The sequence below is a fragment of the Melopsittacus undulatus genome, assembly GCF_012275295.1.
Source record: "Melopsittacus undulatus isolate bMelUnd1 chromosome W unlocalized genomic scaffold, bMelUnd1.mat.Z SUPER_W_unloc_1, whole genome shotgun sequence".
Lineage (NCBI taxonomy): Eukaryota > Metazoa > Chordata > Aves > Psittaciformes > Psittaculidae > Melopsittacus > Melopsittacus undulatus.
In genome coordinates this window covers 3,167,069-3,188,119 of record NW_022993942.1, presented here as the reverse complement: position 1 = coordinate 3,188,119, position 21,051 = coordinate 3,167,069, and the positions used below count along the sequence as shown (strand labels likewise).

Here is a 21,051-nt window from a genome sequence, read left to right as displayed (position 1 = left end):
CCTTTGAGGCCTCCTTTGGCATTCGGGAAGTGTTCCTGGCTCCGGGAACGCTGTTGGAAGCTATTTCGGGATATTTACCATCACCTCGGGAATAAGGGGGGGGAAAAGGGGTGGGAAGAGCGATCGGGATCGGGAGAGGGTGGGAACAGATTGCTCCCGACATGTGCTTCCCGGGACAGTGAAAAGAACAAACCCGCAGCGCTGCGTCGTGAATGCACAAACGGAATGGGATGGGATGGGATGGAATGGGATGGGGGGGATCCGATCCCAAATCCCATGGGATTTTGCCCTTCTTATCCCATTCTTTTCCCATTGAGTTGATTGGAGGAGGGGGGGGGGGTCCTATTCCTTGGAGCATCCCTGTTTCCCAGTGCGGGTTGGAGCATCCCGATTAATGGAATGAGGTTTAAAGTGCTTCCCAAATCGTATTCCATGATTCCATAAAGGGCTTTTCCAAGCCATATTCCATGATTCCATAAAGGTCTTTTCCAAGCCATATTCCATGATCCTGGAATGACACAAAAGGAGGAGGGGTTTGTACTCCATTCATTTACATTGGAATAGGACAAAGCATTCCTAACTGGGAATATCCCATTCCTGCTTCCTGGTGTGGGTTGGAGCATCCCAGTTAATGGAATCAGATGAGCTTTAGGGTGCTTCCCAAGCCATATTCCATTATTCCATGATCCTGGAATGACACAAAAGGAGGAGGGGTTTGTGCTCCATTGATTCACATTGGAATAGGATTAAGCATTCCTAACTGGGAATGTTGGAGCATCCCGGTTTAATGGAATGAGATGAGGTTTAGGGTGCTTCCCAAGTAATATTCCATGATTCCATAAAGGTCTTTTCCAAGCCAAATTCCATGATTCTGGAATGACACAAAAGGAGGAGGGGTTTGTGCTCCATTGGTTCATATTGGAATAGGATTAAGCATTCCTAACTGGGAATGTTGGAGCATCCCAGATTAATGGAATGAGATGAGGTTTAGGGTGCTTCCCAAGCAGTATTCCATGATTCCATAAAGGTCTTTTCCAAGCAAAATTCCATGATCCTGGAATGGCACAAAAGGAGGAGGGGTTTGTGCTCCATTGGTTCATATAGGAATAGGATTAAGCATTCCTAACTGGGAATGTTGGAGCATCCCGGATTAATGGAATGATATCAGCTTTAGGGTGCTTCCCAAGCAGTATTCCATGATTCCATGATCCTGGAATGACACAAAAGGAGGAGTGGTTTGCACTCCATTGGTTCATATTGGAATAGGATAAAGCATTCCTAACTGGGAATGTTGGAGCATCCCAGTCTAATGGAATGAGATGAGCTTTAGGGTGCTTCCCAAGTCGTATTCCATGATTCCATAAAGGGCTTTTCCAAGCCGAATTCCATTATTCTGGAATGACACAAAAGGAGGAGGGGTTTGTGCTCCATTGATTCATATTGGGAGTAAGGATTCCTAACTGGGAATGTTGGAGCATCCTGGTCTAATGGAATGAGATGAGGTTTAGGATGCTTCCCAAATCGTATTCCATGATTCCATAAAGGGCTTTCCAAGCCAAATTCCATGATTCCATGATCCTGGAATGACACAAAAGGAGGAGGGGTTTGCACTCCATTCATTCACATTGGAATAGGATAAAGCATTCCTAACTGGGAATGTTGGAGCATCCCGGATTAATGGAATGAGATGAGCTTTAGGGTGCTTCCCAAGCAGTATTCCATGATTCCATAGAGTTCTTTTCCAAGCCATATTCCATGATTCTGGAATGACACAAAAGGAGGAGGGGTTTGTGCTCCATTGGTTCGTATTGGAATAGGATAAAGCATTCCTAACTGGGAATGTTGGAGCATCCCTATTAATGGAATGAGATGAGCTTTAGGGTGCTTCCCAAGCAGTATTCCATGATTCCATGATCCTGGAATGACACAAAAGGAGGAGGGGTTTGTTCTCCATTGATTCACATTGGAATAGGATTAAGCATTCCTAACTGGGAATGTTGGAGCATCCCGGATTAATGGAATGAGATTAGCTTTAGGGTGCTTCCCAAGTCGTATTCCATGATTCCATAAAGGTCTTTTCCAAGCCATATTCCATGATTCTGGAATGACACAAAAGGAGGAGGGGTTTGTGCTCCATTGATTCACATTGGAATAGGATTAAGCATTCCTAACTGGAATTGTGGCATAGGAAAGACGCTTTTCCATAAGGAAAACATGGCGCAATTCCCATCCCAGCCTTTTCCATCCGGGAATGGAAATTCCCACTTTTCCAAGCCATTTCTTGGGATACATTCCACGGATCTCCTAGTTTTCCATGTTTTCCTTGCGGGATACATCTGGAAGTGCCCATCCACCCTCTTCCCAACGGGAATGGCACCAGGGATTGCTTAGCACAAAGACCTTAGAACCCACTCATCCCAAATCCGGGAATACCGACCCGGGAGCATTGGGATGAGGGCAAAGGGGGAATATTTGGGATGCGGCATTCCCGCAACAGGTTCCCAACGTTATTCCCGATGGATCCCCCCCTTTCTTCCCGAAAAACTTCCCTTTTCCCAGCTCTTTTCGCCCGAGCCGGCAGAAGGGCTGCTTTGCATTTTTAATTTAGTAACTAACAGATGAATACATTTGCATATTAATGAGTTGCAGATGAAATCATGCATACCTAATTGCCTCCCGACCGCGCTCAACGCTTGGCACCAGCGCCAGCCCTTTGCGCCCATGCCAAAGGCGAGCTTCCAAATCCATGGATATTGGGATCGGGAATTCTACCCCCCCCCCCCTTCCCCTTCATTCCATCCCCTCCCCATTCCCAAAACATGGAATTGGGAAGCGCATCCCTTTGACTTTGCCTTGCGCCGTTTCCTATTCATAAGCACTAATGCGGCTCCTAATTAGGCAGCATATGTCCGTTAACCCCTTCGGTACCGGGATGCGATTCCTTGTTTCTGGAATTCCGACCGGGACAATTCCCAGCTTTGTATCCCTGTTTGTCTTCCCATAAAGGGTGAAATCCATGGAATATGGGAGGAAGGAGCTGCCCTTTCCTCCCTAGGCAAGGGCATTCCAAGTGCAAAGCCAAGATCCCGGCTCTTCCCAACTTTCCATTGGGAAAAGGGATCCCATTGGGATCACTTGGGAAGAGAGCAGCATTCCCACTAAAATCCATGGAATTCCCGTCTCATTCCCTGCTTCCAAAGGGAAAAGAGGTTGCCTTCCGATGTGGCCATTAGGGAGCCAGATCCTGGCTTCCTGAGCATTATTCCCATGGGATTAGCCATGTTATTCCATGTTCTCCTTGGGTCTAGCCATGTTATTCCATGTTTTCCTTGGGATTAGCCATGTTTTCCTTAGGTCTAGCCATGTTATTCCATGTTTTCCTTGGGTCTAGCCAGGTTATTCCATGTTCTCCTTGGGTTATTCCATGTTCTCCTTGGGTCTAGACATGTTATTCCATGTTCTCTTTAGGTTTAGCCATGTTATTCCATGTTTTCCTTGGGTCTAGCCAGGTTATTCCATGTTCTCCTTGGGTTATTCCATGTTCTCCTTGGATTTAGCCATGTTATTCCATGTTCTCCTTGGGTCTAGACATGTTATTCCATGTTCTCTTTAGGTTTAGCCATGTTATTCCATGTTCTCCTTGGGTCTAGCCATGTTATTCCATGTTTTCCTTGGGTTTAGCCATGTTATTCCACGTTCTCCTTGGGCTTAGCCATGTTATTCCATGTTTTCCTTGGATTTAGCCATGTTATTCCATGTTCATCTTGGGTCTAGCCATGTTATTCCATGTTCTCCTTAGGCTTAGCCATGTTATTCCATGTTCTCCTTGGGTCTAGCCATGTTATTCCATGTTCTTCTTGGGCTTAGCCATGTTATTCCATGTTCTCCTTGGGTCTAGCCATGTTATTCCATGTTTTCCTTAGGTTTAGCCATGTTATTCCATGTTCTCCTTGGGTTTAGCCATGTTATTCCATGTTTTCCTTGGGTCTAGCCATGTTATTCCATGTTCTCCTTGGGTATAGCCATGTTATTCCATGTTCTCCTTGGGTTTAGCCATGTTATTCCATGTTTTCCTTGGGTATAGCCATGTTCTTCTTGGGTCTAGCCATGTTATTCCATGTTCTTCTTGGGTTTAGCCATGTTATTCCATGTTCTCCTTGGGTTTAGCCACATTATTCCATGTTCTCCTTGGGTTTACCCATGTTATTCCATGTTCTCCTTTGGTTTAGCCATGTTATTCCATGTTTTCCTTGGGTTTAGCCATGTTATTCCATGTTCTCCACGGGTTTAGCCATGTTTTCCTTGGATTTAGCCATGTTATTCCATGTTTTCCTTGTGTTTAGCCATGTTTTCCTTGGATTTAGCCATGTTATTCCATGTTTTCCTTGCGTCTAGCCATGTTCTCCTTGGATTTAGCCATGTTATTCCATGTTCTCCTTGGGATGAACCATGTTTTTCCATGTTATTCCATGTTCTCCTTGGGTCTAGCCATGTTATTCCATGTTTTCCATGGCTTTAACCATGTTATTCCATGTTTTCCTTGGGTTTAGCCATGTTATTCCATGTTTTTCTTGGGTTTAGCCATGTTCTCCTTGGATTTAGGCATGTTATTCCATGTTTTCCTTGGATTTAGCTATGTTTTCCTTGGGTCTAGCCATGTTATTCTGTGTTCTCCTTGGGATGAACCATGTTTTTCCATGTTATTCCATGTTTTCCTTGGCTCTAGCCATGTTATTCCCTGTTTTCCATGGATTTAACCATGTTATTCCCATCCGGCACTCCTGGAATCATGGAATGGGATGTCTTGGAAGGGACTTTCAATGGGCCCAGCTTGCTCTAAGCCTGGCCTACTCCGAGCTTACACTGGCGCGAGGTTCCCCATCCCAAAGCATTCCATGATATCCATGGTTATTCCTCACTCCCGGATCTGTTGGGATCTGGTACAGTTGGAAGCATCTTTCCCAATGGGCTTTTGCCCTTTCCATGCTCTTGGAATTGGGAAGGAAACATGGGATGATCCTTGGGAATCCTCACCCAAATCCATGGAAGTCGGTGAAACCTCATTCCAATCCATCGGGAATGGTGTCGGGATGATCCAAGCAGAGGCATATGCAACCCATTGAATTCCACTTGGGAACGATTCCCAGTTTATCCCGCCCTTCCTTCCCCTTTCCCTCTTTTATCCCTGCTTTACTTCCCCCTTTTCCCATCTGGATCCCGTTATCCCTCCTTTATTCCCACTTTTCCTCCATTGTCCCCTCTTTATCCCTCTTCTTTCCCCCTATCCCCCCCTTCTCTTCCTGTTATCCCTCTTTTCCACTCCTCTTATCCCATCTGTATCCATCTTTTCCACCCCTTATCCCTCTTTTCCACCCCTTATCCCACTTTTCCTCCCCTTATCCCAATTTATTGCCCTTATCCCCCTTTATCTCCCCCCCATATCCTCCTTATCCCATTCTTATCCCTCTTTCACCCCCATATCCCTTCCTTATTGCCCTTATCCCATTTTTACCCCCAAATTCCCCATTCTCCCATCTGTATCCCACTTATCCACCCCTTTCCCCCCCTTTATCCCATTCTTAACCCTCTTATCTCCCCTTTATCCCTCCAAACCCCCCCAAATTCCCTATATCCCCCCTAAATTCCCTTTATCCCACCCAGATTCCCATTTAACCCCATCAACCCCCCCTTAAACCCTTTTAACCCCTCCTTTACACCCTAAAGCCCCCTTTAACCCCATTAAATACCCCTTTATCCCCCCCAAACCCCTTTTAACCCCCCTCAAACCCCACTTTATCCCCTCTAAACCCCTTTTTCCCTCTTAACCCCCTTTAATGCCCCTTTTAACCCCCTTAAACCCGCTTTTAACCCCCCCAAACACCCTTTAACCCCCCTAAGCACCCCCCTTAGCCCCCTTTTACCCCCCTCAAACCCCCCTAAATGCCCCTTAAACCCCTTTAACCCCCTAAACACCACATTAAACCCCCCTAAATGCCCCTTAGACCCCTTTTACCCCCTTTAATCCCCCTAAAACCCCCCTTTAACCCCTTCAAACCCCCTTCATCCCCTCTAAACCCCCTTTAAGCCCCCCTTTAACCCCCCTAAATGCCCCCTTAAACCCCTTTACCCCCCTTAAACCCCCTTTAACCCTCCTAAATGCCCCCTTAAACCCCCTAACCCCCCCCTTAAACCCCTTTTAACCCCCTCAAACCTCTTTTAACCCCCCTTTAACCTCCCTAAACCCCCTTTAACCCCTCTTTTATCCCCTCTGAACCACTTTTAACCCCCCTTTAACGCCCTTAACCCCCCCTTTAACCCCCTAACCCCCCCCAAACCCCTTTTAACCCCCCTAAACCCCCCTCAAACCCCCTTTAACCCCCCCCAACCCCTTTTTAACCCCATTTTAACGCCTTTAACCCCCCCTTTAACTCCTTTTACCCCCCTGAACCCCCCTTTTAACCCCCCAAACCCCCTTTTAACCCCCCTTTAACCCTTCCCCCCCCTCCCCCCCCCTTCCCCCCCCCCTTTCCCCCCCTCCCCCTCCCCCATGTGTGTCTATGGAACCGGAGGGGGGGGGGGGGTCGGGCCCAGCGGCAGCTGCGCACAATGCTGGGAGGCCGCCAGCAGCCGGGCCGGGCAGATGGCGACGGTCTTGGCTCCGTTTCCCTTCCTGCCACGGCGTTTTAATCACGTTAAAGGCGACAAACAACCCCCGAAACGGGGGGGGAATAACGGGAATGGGGTTGGGATAACGGGAATGGGGTCGGGAGAACGGGAATGGGGTCGGGAGAACGGGAATGGGGTCGGGGGGGGAGCGGATAAGGAGCGGCCAACATGGCGGCCGGGCGCTGAGGGGAAGAGGGAGGGGGGAAGCGAAAGCGAGGCTGGGAGGGGGGGGGAGCGAGAACGAGGCTGGGAGAGGGGAGGGGGGAGCGGGGAGAGGAGGGGGGCGGCAATGCGCATGCGCGGCCGCTCCGACCCGCACCCCCCCCCTGTTGTAATGGGCTCGCCCTCATTTGCATATCGCGCGCGCCCGGCCCCGGCCATCTGGGCTCGTTGGGATATGGGAAAAGGGAGGGGGGGGGGGGGGGGGGGGGGGGGGGGGGGGGGGGGGTTGGAAAACCGGGATCGAGGAGTTCGGGAGCGGAAAAAAGTTGGGAAGCGGCGTCGGGAGCCATGTACTGCGCGTTCCCCATCCCCATGTACTGCTACAACGGGAAAGCGGTAACCGGGAATGCCGACGGGAGGACGGGAAAAGTTGGGATGAGCGTTGGGAGACGGGAGAACGGGAGGGAATGGGGGGAAACGGGGGGAAAACGGGGGGAAAACGGGGGAAAATGGGAGAAAACTGGGAGAAAACGGGGAGAAACGGCAGGAAAACGGGGGGAGAACGGGAGAAAACAGGAGGAAAACGGGGGGAAAACGGGAGAAAACAGGAGAAAACGGCAGGAAAATGGGGGGAAAACGGGAAAAAACGGGGGGAAACGGGGGGAAAACGGGAGAAAACAGGAAAAAAACGGCAGGAAAACGGGGAGAAAACGGGAAATAACGGGAGAAAAGGGGGAAAAAACGGGAGAAAACGGGGGGAAAACGGGAGAAAACGGGAAAAAACGTGAGGAAAACGGGATAAAAACGGGAGAAAAAGGGGGTTTTGAAGCGTTTTCCCCGTGCGGCTTTCCCAACTTTGGGATCGGCGGTGGGAAACGGGATCGGGAGTGGGCAACGGGATCGGGAGTGGGCAACGGGATGCGCTCCGCATCCCCCCGTGTTCCCGATTGGAAAACAACGGGAAAACAGGGAAAAAGAATGGGAATTCGGGCAGCAACGCAGCCGAACGGGGCTGGTCGCCATCTGGATGGGGTTTATCCCACCCCCGTCGCTTTTCCAATGGGAATTTCGGCGTAGGGAAAACGGGAAGCGAACGGCTTCAAGTTCCATGCGATCCTATGGGATCGGGCTCCGATCCCGGTTTATCCATAGGGAACGGGGCGGGGGAAGCGCTGCTCCCCGTTGGAATCGCTTCGGCTTCGGGATCGCGGCCGTCGGGAATGGGAAACGGGGGGAAATGTGGGAATTCCGTCGGGAAAAGTGGGAAAAGGACGAGGAATTCCGTTCCCCAACGATTTTCCCGTTCGGATCCATGTATTTTAAGGGCTTTTCCCCCATCCCGACGCTCGTCCCGACATTCCCGAAGTCGGGAAGCCGGAAAAGTTTCCTTCCGCTCCCGACCTTTGGAATCACTTCCCTCATTCCTCCCCTTTGGAATAGGGAAACGGGCCGGAAAAGTGGGATCGGGAGCGGACTTTTCCCTATTGTTCCCCCCCCGTTTAATCCCGTTTGTGCTTGTTTGCAAGGAGAATCCATAGGGAATGCCGAGCCGGCTCCGTCGCTTCCCGCAGGACATCCAACCCCCCCCCTTTATGGGATGGGAAAAGTGGGATACGGCCATGCCCCTTAACCCGGATCCATCGGGATGCATCCAACCTTATGGAAAACGGGATACACGCAGAATTCCCACTATTCCCAACCCTTTTCCATGCGGATTCCTGGATGCCGGCTCCGCATTGTGCGGCTCTTGGGGCCGTGCCAGGCTGCATGGGGGGGATGCCAAACGGGAATGCTGTGGGAATGCTGCTTCCCGTTGGGAAAAGACGGAATTCCTCCTTTTCCCTAATGGGAAAAGGGATATTTTGGTGCCTTTAATCCCGTTAGGAATAAAGGGGATTTGATCCCGTTAGGAAAAAGCTGGAATTCCGACCTCGCTTTTCCCTGTTTCCCCCCCCCCCCCCTTTTCCTTTGATTCCAACGCAATTCCCGTTTGGAATCCACAAAAACAAAGGGAAAAGCAGGGAAATAAACCCCAAACCATTCCCTAAATCCCAATTTTCCTTGGGAAAAGGCATGGAAAAGAGCCGGGATCGCAGCATCCCGCTGCTCCCAAACCCGCTTCCATTGCAGCATTCCCGGGATAACAGGAAAGGCATCGGAACCAGATGCCAGGCTCGGCATTCCCAGGTTTCCATCCCAAAAACCCCTTGGAATAACGGGAATGGCGTCGCTCCGTGAGGGCTTTGATGCTGGGGATGCTATTCCCGAAGCCGGGATCCGTATCCATGCGAACGGGCTTTTCTTCGGGATGCACACGGTAGGGAATGGATATCGGATTCCGGATGCGATGGGATTTGGGAATTCCCATCTTTAGGAATGGGGGGGAAAAGTGGGAATGACATGGATTAAATCCATATTAATCCACCTTCTCCTCCAATAATCCATGTTAAATCCCACCGGGAAAAGCCGGAATGCTGATCCCGAAAAGCTTCAATCCCCCCCCCCCCCCTTTTCCCTATGGATATTCCCGTTTTCCCTATGGATATTCGCATTCTCCCTATGGATATTCCCGTTCTCCTGGAGCCCATTCCCATTGCATAGGCCCGGAGCCGAGCGAGGAGCTGGGAATGGGGGAGTGAGATCCTTCGGGAATACCGGGAATAGGGGTGTCTATAGGACTCTATATGCTGCCTATATGGGGTAGGTAAAGCTGTATGTACATAGGCCTATATGTACCGTGTAGATATGGCTATATACACTATATACACTGTATGGATAATGTATATATGGCTATATACACTATATACCCCACATATACAATGTATATATGGCTATATACACTATGTATACCATATATATAATGTATATACGGCTATATACACTATATACACCATATAGATAATTTATATATGGCTATATACACTATATACACCATATATACAATGTATATATGGCTATATACACTACATACACCATATATACAATGTATATATGGCTATATACACTATGTATACCATATATATAATGTATATATGGCTCTATACACCATATACATAATGTACACATGGCTATATACACGATGTATATTATATATGTAATGTATATATAGCTATATACACTATATATACCATGTATATAATGTGTATATAGCTATAAACACTATGTATACCATATATATGCAATGTATATAGACGTATATACACGATATATACGTATATATACAATGTCTATATACCTCTATGCACTATATATACCACGTACATAATGTATATACGGCTATATACACTATATATACCCTATATATATTGTGTATATAGCTATAAACACTATGTATACCATGTATATACAATGTATATATGCCTATATACACTATATATACCATATACATAATGTATATACACCTATATACACTATATATACCATGTACATAACATATATATCGCTATATAAACTGTATATGCCATATATATAATGTGTATATAGCTATAAATACTATGTATACCATATATATGCAATGTATATATATCTCTATACACTATATACACCATATACATAATGTATATATCCCTATATACACTTTATACACCATATATATAATATATATGTAGCTATAAACACTATGTATACCAACTATATGTAATGTACATATAGCTATATGCATGATATATACGTATATATAATGTATATATACCTATATACACTACATATACCATATATATAATGTATATACACCTATATACACTATATATAGTGTACTATATAGATAGTATATGGTATATAGGACTATCTATACTACCTCTATATAACCCTATAGCGAGCTTGATGTACGTAGGACTGCATACACTGCTTCTATACGACTGTATATACGGCTTGATGTACATAGGACCCTATATACTCCCTATATGCTATTAGATAATATATATAGACCTATATATACTGCCTCTCTATAACCATATAGAGAGCTTGATGGACATAGGACTCTATATGCAGCTCACTATACGTATATCCAAAGCTATCTCATTCCCTATATCCCATAGGGATACACACAACTCCCTATACATTCCCATAGGCCACCTTAAAGCTCCCCTATACATTGGGGTTGAGCTCTATATGGCTATAGGTGTGTGCATATATAGCTCTATATAGCCATAAGGCCATATAGTTCTATGTATATAGCAAGCTATAGATGTCTGTAGGTGCCATATAGCTATATATGGTTATAGATGCCTATAATGTATAGCTATATATAGTTCTATATGTATATATGGCTCTATAGGTGTATTTCTATAGGTCTAGATGCACATAGGTGCCTATAATATAGTACTATAGACTTATAGATCTATAGAATAGGGTTTTACCTATAGGAAAAGCTATATATATAGGGGCATATATATATGTATAAGGCTGTATAGGTGTATTTCTATAGGTCTAGATGCACTTACACCCATATATATACTTATAGATGCCTATATTATGGTCCTATAGACTTATAGAGCTATAGAATAGGGTATTACCTATAGGAAAAGCTATATAGGGGCATCTATATAGTAATGCCTATACATCTATATAAGGCCTTATAGGTGGATATATAGGGAGCACAATGGCAAGGACCCTAAAGCTCCTCTAATGCATCTATAGGTACCCCTATATCCATCTATACATCCCTCCATAGGCCCTTATGCATCCCTATCCCACTTTTCCTTATGGAATACCGAAGGGGGGGGGGGTTAACAAAGGCTTCCGGATGCCATTCCCGATGGATCAGCAGGAAATCTGCTTCCCATTAGCTCCATGGAAAAGGGCCCATGTGTTGCGGAATTCCGATGGGAAAAGGGAATAGGGGAGTGGGATTTGGGGCTCGATGGGATTCCCGTTGGATTCAGTGGGATCGGGGATTGGGATTTCTGGGATTGGATCCGGATGGATTTTATTTGGGATTTAGGGGATTCCTTTTGTTTTCCAGGGGAAATTGTTTGGAATTCGGGTGGAATTGATTGGAATTTAGGTGGAATTATTTGGATTTAGTGGAATTATTTGGAATTTATATGGAATTAATTGGAATTTTGGTGGAATTACTTGATATTTAGGTGGAATTAATAGGAATTTGGGTGGAATTAATTGGAATTTGGGTGGAATTTGGAATTTAGGTGGAATAAATTGGAATTTAGGTGGAATTAATGGGAATTTAGGTGGAATTATTTGGAATTCAGGTGGAATTTGGAATTTAGGTGGAATAAATTGGAATTATGTGGAATTTAAGTGGAATTAATTGGAATTTAGGTGGAATTTGGAATTTAGGCAGAATAAATGGGAATTATGTGGAATTTAAGTGGAATTAATTGGAATTTAGGTGGAATTTGGAATTTAGGCAGAATAAATTGGAATTATGTGGAATTTAAGGGAATTAATTGGAATTTAGGTGGAATTATTTGGAATTTAGGTGGAATTATTGGGAATTTAGGTGGAATTATTGGGAATTTAGGTGGAATTATTTGGAATTTAGGAGGAATTATTGGGAATTTAAGTGAAATTAATTGGAATTTAGGTGGAATTATTTGGAATTTAACTGAAATTAATTGGAATTTAGGTGGAATTATTTGGAATTTAAGTGAAATTATTTGGACTTTAGGTGGAAGTATTTGAAATTTAGGTGGAATTATTTGAAATTTAGGTGGAATTTGGAATTTATGTGGAATTATTTGGAATTTAGGTGGAATTATTTGGAATTTAGGAGGAATTATTGGGAATTTAAGTGAAATTAATTGGAATTTAGGTGGAATTATTGGGAATTTAGGTGGAATTATTTGAAATTCAGGTGGAATTAATTGGAATTTAGGTGGAATTATTTGGAATTTAGGTGGAATTTGGAATTTAGGTGCAATTAATTGGAATTTAGGTGGAATTAATTGGAATTTAGGTGGAATTTGGAATTTAGGTGGAATTATTTGTTTCAGGTGAGTTTCTTTGGATTTTAGGTGAAATTCCTTGGATTTTAGGTGAAATTCCTTGGATTTTAGGTGAAATTCCTTGGATTTTAAGTGGTTTTATTGGATTTGTTTCCCTTTAATTCCATTTGAGTGAATTTCGTTCAATTTTAGGTGTTTTATTTGGATTTATTTGGAATTTCAGTGAATTTCTTTGGATTTTAGGTGAAATTCCTTGGATTTTAAATGGTTTAATTGAATTTGATTCCCTTTAATTTCATTTTAGGTGAATTTAATTCAATTTTGGGCTTTTATTAAGGTTTCTTTGGAATTTTGGTGAATTTCTTTGGATTTTGGGTGAAATTCCTTGGATTTTAAGTGGTTTTATTGGATTTGCTTTGATTCTCACTGGAATTGTTCCAATTTTGGGGGGTGAATTTGGGTCCATTTTGGGTGAATTTGTGTCCATTTTGGGTGAATTTGGGTCAATTTTGGGTGAATTTGGGTCAGTTTTAGGTGTTTTCTGCTTTTCAGTTGGGTTTAGGCAAATTTGTGTCCATTTTGTGTGAATTTTGGTCAATTTTGGGTGAATCTTGGTCCATTTTGGGTGAATTCGGGTCCATTTTGGGTGGTTTCTGCTTTTTAGTTGGCTTTAGGCGAATTTGGGTCCATTTTGCGTGAATTTGGGTCCATTTTGGGTGAATTTTGGTCAATTTTGGGTGAATTTGGGTCCATTTTGGTGTTTTCTGCTTTTTAGTTGGCTTTAGGAGAACTTGGGTCCATTTTGGGTGAATTTGGGCCCATTTTGGGTGAATTTTGGTCAATTTTGGGAGAATTCGGGTCCATTTTAGGTGGTTTCTGCTTTTTAGTTGGCTTTAGGTGAATTTGGGTCCATTTTGGGTGAATTTGGGTCCATTTTGGTGAATTTCCTTCAATTTTAGGTTCATTTGGTTTAATTTTGGGTGAATTTCATTCAATTCCAGGTGGTTTGGTTTGATTTAATCAGTTTTTCTTGGGATTTAGGTGAATTTATTTGGATTTGGGTGAATTTCTTTAGATTTAGGTGAATTTCGTGGGATTTGGGTAAATTTCTTGGGATTTAGGTGCATTTCTTGGGATTTGGTTGAATTTCTTGGGATTTGGGTGAATTTCGTGGGATTTGGGTGAATTTCTTTGGATTTGGATGAATTTCTTGGGATTTGGGTGAATTTCTTGGGATTTATGTGAATTTCTTGGGATTTAAGTGAATTTCTTTGGATTTAAGTAAATTTCTTAGGATTTGGGTAAATTTCTTTGGATTTAAGTAAATTTCTTGGGATTTAGGTGAATTTCTTGGCATTTAGGTAAATTTATTTGGATTTAAGTAAATTTCTTGGGATTTCGATGAATTTCTTGAACTTTTCCTTCATTTCTTGGAATTTTCCCAGATTTTCTTTGTGTTTTCCTTCCTTTTGCCTTAATTTGCCTGAATTTGAGCGGAATTTCACTGGGCTTATATGGATTTTCCTGGGAATTTCCCTACTTTTCCATCCCATTGGATTTCTTGGATCCACCTTTTCCAGCTTCCCACCTGGATAACGGGATAGGGAAAACGCCATAGGAAAATCCATAGGGAAACTACCGCAGGAGCAATAGATCCACCCAGAATTCCCAATGTTTTGGGGACAGTATTCCCTGTTTTCCAAATGGCATCGTTTGGAAAACAAAAAGTGGGAAAAGGGGCTTGGAATTCCCATTTTCCCAAGGAAAATTCCTCCTCGCTTCCCTGCAATTCCCAAAATCCATGGATCCGAATGGAGATGGATTTTTGGGATGAGGCTTTGTTATGGGGGTTATTCCCATTGTTATGGCTGCGTTATCCCTTTTCCCATCCGCTATTCCCAAGCCTGTATCCCAATGCAATTCCAAGGGTCTGGAAGTGCAAAGCCCTTTGGATCCCATGGGATTGAGCCTTTTGGGGTGGGGGCTGCTTGGCTCTCCATAGGAATCCATAGGGAATGTGGGGCGGAGAGGCTGAAGCTTCAAATCCAATTGGATTTGGGGGGGGGTTAAATCATTCCCTTGGGATTGATCCATAGGAAAACCGGGAATACCAAAGGGTTGGGAATGCCAAAGAGTTGGGAATACAAAAGAGTTGGGAATTAGTGCTATTATTATTACTATTATTGCTACTATTACTATTAGCATTACAATGATCATTACTATTAATGCTATTATTAATCCTATTAGCATTACAATGATCATTATTACTATTATTCCCATTATTATTGCTATTATTAATACTATTATTGTCATTATTGCTATTATTAATACTATTTTTACCACTATTGTTACTATTACTAGTACTATTAGCATTCCAATGCCCATTATTAGTAGCATCCCCCCCCATTCCAGCATCTTGGAGCTGGATAATCCCTTCCAGGCCAAAGGATTCCAGGATAAATAGGGATAATGGGAATACTAATAGGAAGGGGGTGGAAATGGGGAAGCTTTAAGGCCTTTTCCAACCGGAACCAGTTGGATTCTATTATTAATGCTGTTATTGATGCTATTATTAGTGATATTATTAGTACTATTATTAGTGCTATTATTAGTGCTGTTATTAGTGCTATTACCATTCCCATTCCTATTATTACCACCCCCATGGCAGGAGTTGTGGCTTTAAGGTCCCTTCCAACCTGCTTCCATTATCCCTATTAATATCCCTATTAATATCCCTATTAATATGCCTATTAATGTCCCTATTAATATCCCTATTACTATTCCTATTATTATCTCTATTAATATCCCTATTACTATCCCTATTATTATCCCTATTATTATCCCTATTACTACCCCTATTATTATCCCTATTAATATCCCTATTAATATTCCTATTACTATCCCTATTAATATCCCTATTATTATCCCTATTAATATCCCTATTACTATCCCTATTAATATCCCTATTACTATCCCTATTAATATCCCTATTATTATTCCTATTAATATCCCTCTTACTATCCCTAATATTATCCCTATTACTATCCCTATTATTATCCTTATTACTATCCCTATTACTATCTCTATTACTATCCCTATTATTATCCCTATTAATATCCCTAATATTATCCCTATTAATGTCGCTATTACTATCCCTATTATTATCCCTATTAATTATTATTATCCCTATTTTTATCCCTATTAATATCCCTATTATTATCCCTATTAATATCCCTATTATTATCCCTATTAATATCCCTATTATCCCTATTACTATCCCTATTACTATCCCTATTATTATCCCTATTATTATCCCTATTAATATTTCTATTACTATCCCTATTAATATCCCTATTACTATCCCTATTAATATCCCTATTATTATCCCTATTATCCCTATTACTACCCCTATTATTATCCCTATTACTATCCCTATTAATATCCCTATTACTATTCCTATTACTATGTAGGAATTTAGGGATGGGATTTGGGATACTGGGAGACAGGGATGTAGGGATTTTGGGATACTGGGAAACAGGGATGTAGGGATTTAGGGATGGGATTTGGGATCACATCCTTTCCATATGCTCCTATGATGCTCCTACAATGATGCTCCTACAAGTGGGATATTCCCAATGGGAATCTGGTCGGAGTGGGAAAAGGGCTTCGGATAAAGGAAACTGGGATACAGGGATGAGGAATATTCCCATTGGAAAAGGGAGGATTTGGTGGGATTATGGGAATCTCATTGGGAACATGGGAATGCCATGGATGGAGAAGCCGCTTTCTCCCTGTATCGCAATGGGGGGATGCTCTTCCATCGCCTCCATTATCCATGTGGAACCAATGGGTTTTCCATGATTTGGGAATGTCGGAGCGTATCCAGGATGCTCTTCCATAGGGAAATGGGAATGGGTCCGTATCCATGCAGGAGATTCCAGTCTTTTAATGGGATAACCCAAAGGAGGCATTAAACAACGGATGTAGGATATGGGAAGAGGGAATGGGATCCCATGGGAATGTGGAATTCCATTTATCCACCTTTTTTTAGGGAATTCCCTTGGGATTTTAACTCGGATCTTTCCCATGGATCCGATGGGAAACGGACATGGAATGTCGCGAGCTTTATGGAATAGGGAATCACCGCAAATCCTTAAGGAAAAGAAGGAATTTCCCCCTTATTTTGGGGAATAATCCATGTTTTCCCCCCAATCTTTGGGAATTCCATGCGTTGGGATGCGTTCAATATTCCAGAATTGGAATGTCGGGATCTTCCCAACCTTTGGGATCTTCCCAACCTCTCGGTATTCCCCATTCCCAACGGGACAATGTCAACCTATGGAAGCGCCGCTCATTCCTGAGCGGAATTCCCATGGGATTTGGGATTCCGGGAGACCAAAGGGGCCATTTTTCCCTGTTTCCCATCGGATCCAAGCTAAATCCATGTCTTTTCCCATAGGTTTACGCCCCATCCGCGAGCACTGCCGACTACAACCGGGATTCTCCCGGTTTTCCATCCTCCAAACCGGGCGCCAGCACTTTTCCAAGCTCCTTCTTCATGCAAGGTAAGGAATCCCATTCCCAATGGCATTCCCAATGGCATTCCCAATGGCATTCCCAATGGCATTCCCAATGGCATTCCCAAAGGATCGCGGCTATTCCCTATCCATGGAATTCTGCATCTCCTCCCAGTTTTCCAATGGAGATGTCCCTACATCCATTTGGGAATCCCCCTTTTCCCTATGGAGACCATTCCAACCGGTATCCAATGGGAATGGCGTCTTCCCCACCTCCTCCCAGTTTTCCAATGGGGATGTCCCTACATCCATTTGGGAATCCCCCTTTTCCCTATGGAGACCATTCCAACTGGTATCCAATGGGAATAGTGTCTTTCCCACCTCCTCCCAGTTTCCCAATGGAGATGTCCCCACATCCATTTGGGAATCCCCCTTTTCCATATGGAGATGATCCCAACCGGTATCCAATGGAAATGGCGTCTTCCCCACCTCCTCCCAGTTTTCCAATGGAGATGACCCTACATCCATTTGGGAATCCCCCTTTTCCCTATGGAGATGATCCCAACCGGAATCCAATGGGAATGGCATCTTTCCCACATCATTCCCGACTCCAATTCCCACCTTTGGGATCACAACCTCCTACATGGGATGAGGTTAACTATAAGGACGCAATTCCCATTGGGATAATGGTATGCGCATGGAAATCGGGACCGAAACACTTGGAGCATCCCAATGGGATGAGGTCCTGGATGCCCTTGGGATCCCATCCCATTCCATAGGGATTGAATCCATGCTTTTCCTTTGCAGATGGCCACCACAGTGGTGATCCATGGAGCTCTTCCAGTGGGATGAACCAGTCCGGCTATGGGGGGATGCTGGGAAACTCTTCCCATCTCCCACAATCCAGCAGTTACTGCAGCCTGCATCCGCACGAGCGCTTGGTAAGGAGCTGCATCCATAGGGAATTCTGGGATGGAGCGGGATCCATAGGGATCATCATGATGGACCAGTATACATAGGGATCTCCGTGATGGTCCAGTATCCATAGGGATCATCATGATGGTCCAGGATCCATAGGGATCCCCATGATGGTCCAGTATCCATAGGGATCACTATGATGGTCCAGGATCCATAGGGATCCCCATGATGGTCCACCATCCATAGGGATCTCCATGATGGTCCAGCATCATTGGGGACGTCCATGATGGACCAGTATCCATAGGGATCTCTATGATGGTCCAGTATCCATAGGGATCTCTATGATGGTCCAGCATCCATAGGGATCACCATGATGGTCCAGTATCCATAGGGATCTCCATGATGGACCATCATCCATAGGGATCTCCATGATGGTCCAGGATCCATAGGGATCCCCATGATGGTCCAGTATCCATAGGGACCTCCATGATGGTCAAGTATCCATAGGGATCTCCATGATGGTCCAGTATCCATAGGGATCTCCATGATGGTCCAGCATCCATAGGGATCTCCATGATGGTCCATTATCCATAGGGATCACCATGATGGTCCAGCATCCATAGGGATCTCCATGATGGTCCAGCATCATTGGGGACATCCATGATGGACCAGTATCCATAGGGATCTCTATGATGGTCCAGTATCCATAGGGATCTCCATGATGGTCCAGTATCCATAGGGATCTCTATGATGGTCCAGCATCCATAGGGATCTCCATGATGGTCCAGTATCCATAGGGATCACCATGATGGTCCAGCATCCATAGGGATCTCCATGATGGACCATCATCCATAGGGATCTCCATGATGGTCCAGCATCCATAGGGATCTCCATGATGGACCATTATCCATAGGGATATCCATGATGGTCCAGTATCCATAGGGATCTCCATGATGGACAATCATCCATAGGGATCTCCATGATGGTCCAGTATCCATAGGGATCTCCATGACGGTACAGCATCTATAGGGATCATCATGATGGTCCAGTATCCATAGGGATCTCCATGATGGACCAGCATCCATAGGGATCTCCATGATGGTCCAGTATCCATAGGGATCTCCATGATGGTCCAGCATCCATAGGGATCTCCATGATGGTCCAGTATCCATAGGGACCTCCATGATGGTCCAGTATCCATAGGGATCTCCATGATCGTCCAGCATCCATAGGGATCTCCATGATGGTCCAACATCCATAGGGACCTCTATGATGGTCCATTATCCATAGGGATCATCATGATGGTCCAGCATCCATAGAGATCTCCATGATGGTCCAATATCCATAGGGACCTCTATGATGGTCCATTATCCATAGGGATCTCCATGATGGACCAGCATCCATAGGGATCACCATGATGGTCCAGTATCCATAGGGATCATCATGATGGTCCAGCATCCATAGGGTCCTCCATGATGGACCAGCATCCATAGGGATCACCATGATGGTCCAGTATCCATAGGGATCTCCATGATCGTCCAGCATCCATAGGGTTCTCCATGATGGTCCAGTATCCATAGGGGTCTCCATGATGGACCAGTATCCATAGGGATCTCCAGGATCGTCCAGCATCCATAGGGATCATCATGATGGTCCAGCATCCATAGGGATCTCCATGATGGTCAAGCATCTATAGGGATCATCATGATGGTCCAGTATCCATAGGGATCATTATGATGGTCCAGCATCCATAGGGTCCTCCATGATGGACCAGCATCCATAGGGATCACCATGATGGTCCAGTATCCATAGGGATCTCCATGATCGTCCAGCATCCATAGGGTTCTCCATGATCGTCCAGCATCCATAGGGTTCTCCATGATGGTCCAGTATCCATAGGGGTCTCCATGATGGTCCAGTATCCATAGGGGTCTCCATGATGGACCAGTATCCATAGGGATCTCCAGGATGGACCAGCATCATTGGGGACTTCCATGATGGTCCAGTATCCATAGGGATCTCCCTGATGGACCAGCATCCATAGGGATCTCCATGATGGTCCAGCATCATTGTGGACCTCCATGATGGACCAGTATCCATAGGGATCTCCCTGATGGACCAGCATCCATAGGGATCTCCATGATGGACCAGTATCCATAGGGATCATCATGATGGTCCAGCATCTATAGGGATCTCCATGATGGACCAGCATCCATAGGGATTTCCAGGATGGTCCAGTATCCATAAGGACCTCCATGATGGACCAGTATCCATAGGGATCATCATGATGGTCCAGCATCCATAGGGATCATCATGACGGACCAGTATCCATAGGGATCTCCATGATGGTCCAGCATCCATAGGGACCTCTATGATGGTCCATTATCCATAGGGATCTCCATGATGGTCCAGCATCCATAGGGATCTCCAGGATGGTCCAGCACCCATAGGGATCTCCATGATGGTCCAGCATCCATATGGATCTCCATGATGGACCATCATCCTTATGGATCTCCATGATGTTCCATCATCCATAGGGATCTCCATACTTCTCCATCCTCCCTATATCCCCCCATAACCATTACCCATCCCCCCCAACCCCCTTATCTCCCCCCATCCCTATCCCCATTCCATGACCTCCATCCCTATATCCCTATATCCCAATTCACTTCCTGCCTCTTTCCATGCAGAGCTTCCCATCCCATTCCTCGGGGGAGCTCAATTCCAGCCTGCCCCCGATGTCCACCTTCCATAGGGGCACCAGTGGACACTACAGCACCTCCTCCTGCACCCCCCCGGCCAACGGCACCGACCCCATCATGGGTGAGTCCCTATGGGGCGCTATGGGGCACAATTCCATAGGGATGGAGGCCAAGTGGGGT

At 44.8% G+C, this 21,051-nt stretch overlaps 1 protein-coding gene across 1 annotated transcript in view; it reads left to right on the top strand.

The window, feature by feature from the left end:
- The window catches only part of LOC117438180 (transcription factor 4-like), a 78,089-nt gene that overhangs the window by 33,544 nt on the left and 23,494 nt on the right, over positions 1–21,051 (top strand). Inside the window, exons 9-11 of the mRNA XM_034073647.1 lie at positions 17,194–17,299; positions 18,059–18,192; positions 20,860–20,992. Of these exons, the coding sequence (XP_033929538.1) occupies positions 17,194–17,299; positions 18,059–18,192; positions 20,860–20,992 (373 nt within the window). The remainder of the gene's footprint in view (positions 1–17,193; positions 17,300–18,058; positions 18,193–20,859; positions 20,993–21,051) is intronic.